The 11,521-nt window shown below is 37.1% G+C and overlaps 1 protein-coding gene across 1 annotated transcript; it reads left to right on the top strand.

Annotated features, from left to right (window-relative positions):
* The first annotated feature begins 6,283 nt into the window (after positions 1-6,283).
* LOC141452500 (major facilitator superfamily domain-containing protein 12-like) lies at positions 6,284-9,333 on the top strand. The gene has a single exon (XM_074124706.1). The coding sequence runs from the start codon at positions 6,284-6,286 to the stop codon at positions 7,646-7,648; it is 1,365 nt and encodes a 454-aa protein (XP_073980807.1). The 3' UTR covers positions 7,649-9,333.
* Positions 9,334-11,521: the final 2,188 nt, after the last annotated feature.

Here is an 11,521-nt window from a genome sequence, read left to right as displayed (position 1 = left end):
TACGTTTTTTTCCTATCTTCTGAAAATGATTTAGTTTAAACAAAATGTTACTATTTATAAGAAGCAGTTAGGGAGATCTCAGAGTTGTATTGATTGCCACTCTGATAACAAGGAGAGTTATATAAACTTAATAACAAATGAGGCTACAAATGCGTGAAGCTAATTATAATAAAAATCCCTAAATTACTGAACACAGCAGAAAGCCTTGGTAGCACAAACGATGCAAATCTTTTAATCAGTTACAACGTTATAGAAAATGCAATACGTTGGAGGATAAGTAATTCTTTACCGATCATATAACATGATTTGTAATAATAGAAATATTTGTGAAAATCTAAGGAGAGATTATTATTATTTATTTATTTATTTATGATCAAAATACATAAATTGCACAAATAATATTCATTGAATCATATAGCCTAGGGTACAGTAACCGTCAGGCCTGACGGAGAGATTATTATTCATGGTGTACTGAGCGTGTAAATACGTAATTCAAGGCAGAGTAAAGAATTTTGTTTACTTTCTATTTTATTTCTTTTCAGGGGTTATCCTCAATTCTGAGGGTCAGTTATGACGTCACCCTGTCTTTCGCCGAAAATAAAAGAGAATGTACCTTTCTCTTGAAGATACGATATCTATTGCAAAGCTATCAATGTAAATATGTAATAATAAGTTAGATCTATGGGAATATGAACTATTTAAGATTATTGGTATCTATGCGATACTCAATGTAAACTGTAATTAATATATAAGGACATGCAATAATGAATATAAAGATTAGTAAAAGTTTAGTCAGAGAGCAGTCAAGATTAGTCGAGAGTTAGTAGACTATTATTAGTATTGTACGTTACTTGAAGTTAGCCTGTATATAAATGATCTCAGTTTGTGTGTAACATATCAATAAAAGTTTTATTTGTGATTCTGCTAGTCGCGATTCCTTAATTGGCGCCCGAACGCAGGGACTTGGAAACGTGAAAGTGCTATTTTAATAGTTAATTCCAAGTCGAACGTTTTAGGCAAAAAGTAAGCTATAAGTTTTACTACTAATTTGCCAAATATCATTCAAGAATCACTCAAGATACAAGGCGACAAGTTTCTGCAAAGTTAACTTCGTATCCTGAAGCACTAGAAGAATCATCCTTAGAAGTCATCCCAGGTAGTACTGCAGTTTTCAAGAGATTCCGACGAAATATCAACAGGAATTGGAGAACCACAGAAAGCCTGACACGTCAAGACTCAAGGTATAAAACTATATGGTTATACAAATTGACGAACTAAATAATTTATTTAATAATTTAAATACTAATAGTAATAATAATAATAATAATAATTATAGTAATTGCAATAATAATCAAGTAGAAACAATGGCCATGAGTTTAACTAAAGAATTTTATAAAAGAATACCAACTTTTGACGGTAATCCCTCTGAATTAGTTATTTTTACAAGTAAAGCAGAAAATTTATTCGGAACATTTTGTAGAGAGAACAATCCTCACAGAATTCAAAATCATTTGACATTATTAGAAGAAGCACAATTAAGACTTGTTGGGGAAGCTCGACAATGCCTTTACGAGCAAGAATTTACAATGGTAGCGCAACTCTTAGACAGACTAAAATCACAGTTTAAAGACTCGAGAACAACAGAACAACTTAAACTAAACTTATTTAACACAAAACCCAATCCACGCGAACATCCATTCGACTTTTTAAAACGTGTACAACAACAAAAAACACTAATACTAGCGAGAATTCGTATAGATGACGGACCGGATAAAGAAGTAGAAATGCGAATAGCAGAAAGAGAAGTAGCAAGATACACTCTATCCCACTTACATCCCAGAATTCAAGACAGTTTTAGACACATGATAGTAAATGACTTAAACACCATAATAAATACATTAAATAACGACAACTCGGACTTAGTATAACAAATTTACCCACGGACACGACAAGAAACTAGCACTAAACACTACAATTACCAACAGGACTTCAAGCCACAGAAAAATTTTAAACCTCCAAGGGAGACATTCCGACCAAATTACTCTTATAACCGCTACGAACAACCAAGACCACAATATAAATATCAAAGACCTAACTTTAATCGAAACGACTTCCAACAAAACACGACTTGGCCAAACTGGCATAATCCCCCAAAATTCGAAACGCCACAGATAAACACATCACAAAACACAGTTTCAATGAGAACAGTACGAAGCAATCAACGAAACTTTCACACACAACATGTAGACGAAGACAAAACGGAATTAAAAAATAAAATTGACCAACTAGAACAAAAGCTGGATCATTTTTTAGACTTAGGCTCGCACAGCAGCAGACCGCCGAACTTAGATTGTACCTAACTGACAGCAAACTACCACATTTTAAAGATTTGACTGGCAAAACTTGGCTAATCGACACAGGCTCTACGAAAAATTACATCAACCCAAATTCCGTACCGGTAGGAATTAAAACTAAATCCGAAGATTTCACAATTGTAACTCCAACAGGACGCGAGAATGGCAAGAGTTCAGTTAAACTAGACCTAGCTCCATTATTTGGGTTCAATAATGAAACGAAAGTTAAATTTTACATTTATCCATTTAGCAAAGACTTCGACATGTTATTAGGCTACGAAACAATGAAGAATATAGATTTGAAAATAAATGTTAAAAAGAATGAAATTAATTTAAAAGATAATATAACAATAAAGGAAAATAATATACAAAAGAAAAGAGAAGCTAAATGCGACGATATTAAAGAAAATGGGTTTTATCAAATAGACTTGCATGACAAAGAAAAGATAAAAGAATTAATACGAGCGGAACATATGTCTCATAACGAGCTGGACAAGTTATCAGAAATTATAAGCAAGTATCCCAATATAATCAAAGAGGAAAAAGACAGTTTAAAAAGCACTAATCAAATTAAACATAGAATTAAATTAAAAACAGATAGACCAATTTATAGTCAAAATTATCGATACCCTCAACAATTTAAAGATCAAGTAGACGAGGAAATAAAGAAATTATTAAAAGACGGCATTATTCGCGAAAGCAACTCTCTGTACAACTCCCCGGTTTGGGTAGTAGTAAAGAAACCAGACGCGAGCGGTAAAAAGAAAATAAGAATGGTCATCGACTATCGAAAACTAAATCAAGAAACCATACTAGATAAATTTCCACTTCCAAACATCGAGGATCTTTTAAACAAATTAGAAGGATCAAACAATTTTTTCCATAATAGATTTAGCATCTGGGTTTCATCAGATCGAAATGGAACCAGAAGATATTTGTAAAACCGCATTCAGCACAAACACAGGACACTACGAATTTCTTAGAATGCCTTTCGGACTGTGTAATGCACCACCAACTTTCCAAAGAGCTATGAACGCAATGCTCTCAAACACTCCAAATACACTAGTTTACGAGGGTCGTTTGAAAAGTCCGTGCAAAGTCAGAGAGATAGTACCACTGGCGCGTATCGAGGTTATGTTTAGTTAGTAGCATCTCTTGGAAGAACACACACCAAGTTTCAGCCAGATCGGTCTATTTCTTTGTGTTTGGCATTCGTTTGAATCGAGGAAGTCGAGTGATTTTCAAAAAATGGACGAAAAAGAATTTCGTGTGTTGATTAAACACTACTTTATGAAAGGCAAAACGCCTGAGGAGACTAAAGAGAAGCTTGATAAACATTATGGTGACTCTGCACCTTCGATTAGAACAGTTTATAAGTGGTTTCAAAATTTTCGGAGTGGCCATATGGGCACAAGTGACGCTGAACGTTCTGGACGCCCTGTTGAGGTTACTACTCCAGAAATCATTGATAAAATCCATGATATGGTGATGGATGACAGAAGAGTGAAGGTGCGTGAGATTGCTAGTGCTGTGGGCATCTCGAATGAACGGATACATAATATTTTGCATCAACATTTGGACATGACAAAGCTATCCGCAAGATGGGTGCCGCGATTGCTCACGCTTGACCAAAAACGAAATCGTGTGAAGTGTTGCAAGGACGGTTTGCAGCTGTTCCAGAAGAATCCGCAGGACTATAAGCGTCGTTTCGTCACTGTGGATGAAACATGGATACATCACTACTCTCCAGAGACCAAAGAACAATCTAAACAATGGGTTACCAAGGGGGAATCTGCGCCAAAAAAGGCGAAGACCGTTCCTTCGGCCGGAAAGATTATGGCGACTGTCTTTTGGGATTCGCAAGGAATAATCCTCATCGACTATCTGGAATAGGGTAAAACTAATACAGGTGCATATTATTCATCGTTATTGGACCGTTTGAAAACCGAGCTGCAAGAAAAACGCCTACGATTGGCCCACAAAAAAAGTCCTTTTCCATCACGACAACACACCAGCTCACACCTCAGCAGTTGTGGTCGCAAAATTAATGGAAATAGGGTTCCAACTCGTTTCACATCCCCCCTATTCTCCAGACTTGGCTCCCTCGGACTACTATTTGTTCCCCAATATGAAGAAATGGCTGGCGGGAAAAAGATTTTATTCAAACGAGGCGGGTGATTGCAGAAACGAATGGCTATTTTTCAGACTTGGACAAATCCTATTATTCGGAAGGGATCAACAAACTAGAGCAGCGTTGGACGAAGTGTATAAGCCTAAAAGGAGACTATGTTGAAAAATAAAAAAGGTTTACCCCCAAAAAATTAAGTAGTTTTTATTTTTGCACGGACTTTTCAAACGACCCTCGTACATGGATGATATTATTGTTTATTCTAAAACTAAAGAAGAGCACTACAAACACTTGGAAACACTTTTCCAGAAACTTTCAAAACACCAATTATCAATTCAACTAGACAAGATCGAATTTTTAAAAACAGAACTATTATTTCTAGGCCATATTTTAAGCTCACAGGGTATTAGACCAAACCCTTTAAAGATAGCAGCCATCAAGGAATTCCCAATACCAAAAACCCAGAAACAAGTGAAACAGTTCCTAGGTTTGACGGGTTACTACAGGAAGTTTATACAAGGATATGCTAACATAGCCAAACCTATGACTTCTACACTTAAGAAGGAAGAAAATATTAACTACAAAGACCTTGAATTTAAGAAAGCATTTGAAAATTTAAAAGAACTCATTATTAATGCTCCGATTCTGCAATATCCAAATTTCAATTTGCCCTTTACCCTTACGACGGACGCAAGTAATTATGCATTGGGAGCAGTGCTTTCCCAATCTTCAGAAGGGAGAGATCACCCGATATCTTTTGCTTCTAAAACTCTTTCTACGACGGAACAGAAATATTCAGCAATTGAAAAGGAGTGCTTAGCAATAGTATGGGCGTGCAATCACTTCAAACCGTACCTGTATGGAAAAAGATTTGAAATACATACCGACCACAAACCACTAAAATGGCTTTTTACAATGAAGAATACAAACGCAAGATTAATGAAATGGATCTTTCAATTGAGCGATTTCGAGTTCGAAATTAAGCACATAGAAGGAAAAACCAACTATGTTGCAGACGCGTTATCACGCAACCCAGTCGAAAATGAACTGAACATGTTAGAAAATGATGAACTTGATGAAATTTTAGATAATTTATCCGATCGTTCAATAAATCCCGAAGAACAGGAAATCATTAACGAAGAACTGGAAGAAAACGAAACTGACATGGCCACAATCCACTCGCAGAAATCCTCGAATGAAATTATTCAGATAATGGAAAAGGAAAAACCTATTAACGTCGAAAAAAGACAAATCCACCTAGAGTTGGGAAACGAAAAACCAAAAGTTATAAAAAGATTCAAAAATAAAATAATAATCGAAATACACATCAATGAAAACCGAGATAAATTAAGACAAGAGTTAACTGAATACTTAGAACCGAATAAAGTTTACGGTGTTTACTGCGAAACCGAAATTTTGAGTTTAAAAGAAGAATACGAAAATATATTTAACATATTCTGCAAGGAAATCGAAGATCTTACTAATCTAATAAAAATAAAGAAATATACTACAAAATGTTTGGACGTTGAAGATGAAGATGAACAAAAAGAAATAATAAATAATTATCATATGGGAAAAAATATTCATCGCATTAGTCAGAAAACCTAGATTAAGTTGGACAATGTGACACATACAAAAAATTACGAAATGCGTCTTTCTAGAGATTAGTTTTAAGTAAAAGTACTTAGTTTTTAATTGTTTTAATCTGTGATAGTTTTTTTATTAAGTTAAGAAGTCTTACGGCTAGAATTTTTAATTTGCTCATTGCTCCTTCCATGTAATAGATTTTTCAGACACCAAGATGCGTTTGAATTGGGTATCCAAACTTGGCTACGGTGTGGGCCATGTACTAAACGACTTGTGCGCTGCCATGTGGTTCACTTATGTGCTAATTTTCTACTCGTTGGTGCTGGGATTTAATGCTTTCGACGCTGGCGTGGTGATGCTAGTGGGTCAGATAGCCGATGCCGCTGCTACGCCAGTCATTGGAATTTTGTCTGACAGAGGGCCTAAATGTTGTGGAATCAATTTACGGAAGAGGAAATTCTGGTATATATCAGGCTCGCTGCTGGTTGTTATAACAGTGCCTTATCTGTACTCTCAATGCTTCGGTTGTACAGCTGCTTCGTCTACCCTCAAGTTGGTATATTATAACTTCTTCGTGGTGCTATTTCAGTTCGGCTGGGCGGCCGCACAAGTGGCACATCTGGCTTTCGTGCCCGACCTCACGCCCGATGAAAACGAAAGGACTTTTCTGCTGTCCATTAGAAACACCTTCACCGTATTATCCAACATATCTGTATATTTTGTGGCGTTCGGCGTGTTGGAGATTACCAACAGTAGCGAAGGAAGGCTATCTCTGGCCGATCTCACCAAGTTTCAGGACATAATTTTGATCATCTGCGGTGTGGGAGCTGTCACCACGACATTTTTCTGCTTTACCGTGAAGGAAGCGTCAAGCGAACCACTGCTGCATGTTGACGACGAACAGCAGATTGTAAATGAAGAAGCGACTCCAGCAACCCGCCGAACTTTCTGCAATCTATTCTCTAGTCTCTGCCTCTATCAGGTTGCTGGAGTTTACATGGGAACGCGAATCTTCTGCAACGTAATTCAGTCTCTGGTGCCGCTTTACCTGCACGAGACTGTACAGTTGGATGCACAGTCCATAGCCGTCATTCCGTTTATAATGTACGTATCCAGCTTCGTCACCTCCTTGATTTCCGGCTGGCTTAATGGAGTTTGCGGCAGAAAGATAACCTACGTCCTTGGCGCAGTCGTCTGTGTTGGTGCGTCCTTGTGGGTTTGGTTTGACCATGGCTATCTCTATAACACATATTTCATCTACATTGTAGCAGTATTATTTGGTGGTGCTACATCAGTATTGTTGGTAACCGCCCTTGCAGTAACTGCAGATTACATCGGTGATGATACCGGTAACTCGGCTTTCCTGTACGGCATCATGAGTTTCGTGGACAAGCTGTCATGTGGCATTGTCATTATGATCATCCAAGGGCTGAAGAAAACTGTAGGCCAGCGATGGTTTTATCGAGACTCGCTAGCGATCGTGTGTGCAGTCTCTGCCATTATCGGCACCCTCAGCCTTCTCACCATGAAAGTCCCAAGCCGGGTCAACCGAACTCAAGAAAATGAAGTGACATCTTAAAACGTCGCAGAATTATTTATTCTCCAACTTCATTAATAAATAATTTATTGACAATTATTATTTATTCAATGTATTGTGATTTAATGTATTTTTTTTTAATTAAGTATTTTTACTTTTTGTTACATTTTTGCATTTATTATAATTTGACTAGGCTTAGGAGTCGCGGAATCTTGATTATTTGAATTCTAGAGGTCTATTTTACAAAGGGATTTGTATTTATTTTTAGCCAGAACGCGTACTATCTATTGACAGTTTGCACCTCCGTTAGCAACCTACTCAAATTAAGTGTAATTTAACCAAATACGCGCATCAGATTTTTTCACAAAATCTTTTTCTTCGGACATGGGCTGGCCTGAATTCATTTTATTAGTTCTGAGAGTTGCAATAAATTCAGTTTCCACAGTAACTGGCAGTTTATGGTTGAGACGAATAAGCGTAATTCACCTTGAAAGTTTTCAACAAGGATCCGGGTCTGAAGGTGGCGTCAGAAGTATTGAATTTAAAGAAAGAGGACACCCTGGACGAGCTTATATCATCTCTCTAAATTTTTAGGGTAAGACCTGAACGGCCAGTTCAGAAATAGAACCTTCTGTTTCATTGACTTCGGTATTTCACAATGTTTATGGTGCTGAAACCAAAAATGTGTTATGAAGTAAAGATTCATCAGATATAGAATTTAAGAATTTCAACCAACAGATTTGGCCAGTTCTAAGAGAACTTAGATGCCGCGAAATCTCACCAAACTATGTACTTATTATCCACACCAAATCTAATAAATCAGAAATATGTAAGTGTGCATAATTTAAATCAACTGATACACATTGTTAATAATACTTACTATAAAGCTGCATGCATTCATGTTAACAAGAACTATTATTGTACTAAACCTGTTAAAGTTATAGATATGTGTAAGCTCCAAATATTATCAAAGGGCAGCTTAAATTATTGTAAAACCATAAGCGTAAATTTAAAAACTTTCATAAAATATATTCCTGACATTAATGCTTACCTATCATTCACTCATTCTAAAATAAGCATAAAGAACAATACCGATATACGTTTCGCTTTCCTACCTAGAGTGGCTATAATAAAATTAAATAATGATGAAGAAATCATAGAATATCCTAATGTAATAAAATCTTCGATCGATGCTGATCCTATAAATTTCTCTGCAGAAATAAAAGAAATTATACCTTAAAATGTAACTTTTCAAGAATTGGAAAATGTGAATCTAACAGAAATTAACTTAGAGAAACTAGACGATTTTGTACTATTTGATGTAAACATTACTACAAAAATATTAATCGCCATCATAAGCTATTTATTACTATTTAATGTTATGTCAATTTGTATGCCATATATCAAAAGTAAAATGCAAATCTCAGAAGGGCAACATGCCGAAGCCATACAACTACGACACCTAGTACCTCCAAGTGCACCTGTATTGTATATCAAATGGGCACCTTCACCATCATAAGAATCTTCAGAGGACTTCAGAGCTTCAGAAGGGAGAAGTTATGACGTCACCCTGCCTTTCGCCGAAAATAAATGAGAATGTACCTTTCTCTTGAAGATACGATATCTATTGCAAAGCTATCAATGTAAGTATGTAACAATAAGTTAGATCTATGGGAATATGAACTATTTAAGACTATTGGTATCTATGCGATACTCAATGTAAACTGTAATTAATACGAGGGTCGTTTGAAAAGTCTGTGCAAAAATAAAAACTACTTAATTTTTTGGGGTAAACCTTTTTTATTTTTCAACATAGTCTCCTTTTAGGCTTATACACTTCGTCCAACGCTGCTCTAGTTTGTTGATCCCTTCCGAATAATAGGATTTGTCCAAGTCTGAAAAATAGCCATTCGTTTCTGCAATCACCTCCTCGTTTGAATAAAATCTTTTTCCCGCCAGCCATTTCTTCATATTGGGGAACAAATAGTAGTCCGAGGGAGCCAAGTCTGGAGAATAGGGGGGATGTGAAACGAGTTGGAACCCTATTTCCATTAATTTTGCGACCACAACTGCTGAGGTGTGAGCTGGTGCGTTGTCGTGATGGAAAAGGACTTTTTTGTGGGCCAATCGTGGGCGTTTTTCTTGCATCTCGGTTTTCAAACGGTCCAATAACGATGAATAATATGCACCTGTAATAGTTTTACCCTTTTCCAGATAGTCAATGAGGATTATTCCTTGCGAATCCCAAAAGACAGTCGCCATAATCTTTCGGGCCGAAGGAACGGTCTTCGCCTTTTTTGGCGCAGATTCCCCCTTGGTAACCCATTGTTTAGATTGTTCTTTGGTCTCAAGAGTGTAGTGATGTATCCATGTTTCATCCACAGTGACGAAACGACGCTTAAAGTCATGCGGATTCTTCTGGAACAGCTGCAAACCGTCCTTGCAACACTTCACACGATTTCGTTTTTGTTCAAGCGTGAGCAATCGCGGCACCCATCTTGCGGATAGCTTTGTCATGTCCAAATGTTGATGCAAAATATTATGTACCCGTTCATTCGAGATGCCCACAGCACTAGCAATCTAACGCACCTTCACTCTTCTGTCATCCATCACCATATCATGGATTTTATCAATGATTTCTGGAGTAGTAACCTCAACAAGGCGTCCAGAACGTTCAGCGTCACTTGTGCCCATATGGCCACTCCGAAAATTTTGAAACCACTTATAAACTGTTCTAATCGAAGGTGCAGAGTCACCATAATGTTTATCAAGCTTCTCTTTAGTCTCCTCAGGCGTTTTGCCTTTCATAAAGTAGTGTTTAATCAACACACGAAATTCTTTTTCGTCCATTTTTTGAAAATCACTCGACTTCCTCGATTCAAACGAATGCCAAACACAAAGAAATAGACCGATCTGGCTGAAACTTGGTCTATGTTCTTCCAAGAGATGCTACTTACTAAACATAACCTCGATACGCGCCAGTAGTGCTATCTCTCTGACTTTGCACGGACTTTTCAAACGACCCTCGTATATAAGGACATGCAATTATGAATATAAAGATTAGTAAAAGTTTAGTCAGAGAGCAGTCAAGATTAGTCGAGAGTTAGTCTAAGTTAGGCTGTATATAAATGATCTCAGTTTGTGTGTAACATATCAATAAAAGTTTTATTTGTGATTCTGCTAGTCGCGATTCTTTAATTGTCCCTCACACCAAATGCTTTTGTGCCTTACAACCTTTACTTAACATAAACCAAATAAGCAGGAACGATACTATATACAATGAAACCTACTGAATCGTATCAATAATAAATAAATAAATATTACGAATAAATGTTGCAAAAACCAAAATATTGAAAAACACGGATCATCCATCCAACGGAAACCAACTATACCAATACCAATACCAAACTTTCACCAATCATTGGTCCAATCAATGCGTCTCCATTGGTCCCTATCCATTGTATCCTCCCTGCAGAGTCCCTTACCAATCATTATCTCTTCCACTCCATTCCTCCAGTTATTTCTGGGTCTACCCCTTTTACGGCGGCCTGGAGGGTTCCATTCTAGCACTGCTTTGGGCACTCTGCTCTCTGGCATTCTCTTCAGATGGCCGAACCAAGCAAGCTAACTGTGATCAATCTCTTCCAGCACACATTTTTCTCTCTCTGCATTTCTTCTTATTTCAGTGCGAGATTTCCTGGCCGACCGTCTCCAGAAATCCATTTCTATCGCAGCTAGTTTTTTCTGTAACTTCTTGCTAATCATCCAGGTCTTCGCTGCATAGAGCAGTATGTTCTGGACGATTGCATCATATGCTTAGATGCTTAGTCTTCGTCTAGGAATTGCTGCTCCATAAGATAGGGTTCAATATTCCAACAGCTTTCCTCGCACTCGTCACCAGTCTTTCTATATCCA

The sequence above is a fragment of the Rhodnius prolixus genome, unplaced genomic scaffold (assembly GCF_049639745.1).
Source record: "Rhodnius prolixus isolate KJV_2025 unplaced genomic scaffold, Rpr scaffold_3, whole genome shotgun sequence".
In the NCBI taxonomy this organism is placed as follows: domain Eukaryota; kingdom Metazoa; phylum Arthropoda; class Insecta; order Hemiptera; family Reduviidae; genus Rhodnius; species Rhodnius prolixus.
The sequence above is the reverse complement of the archived record's forward strand: the minus strand, read 5'-3'. Positions and strand labels throughout refer to the sequence as shown.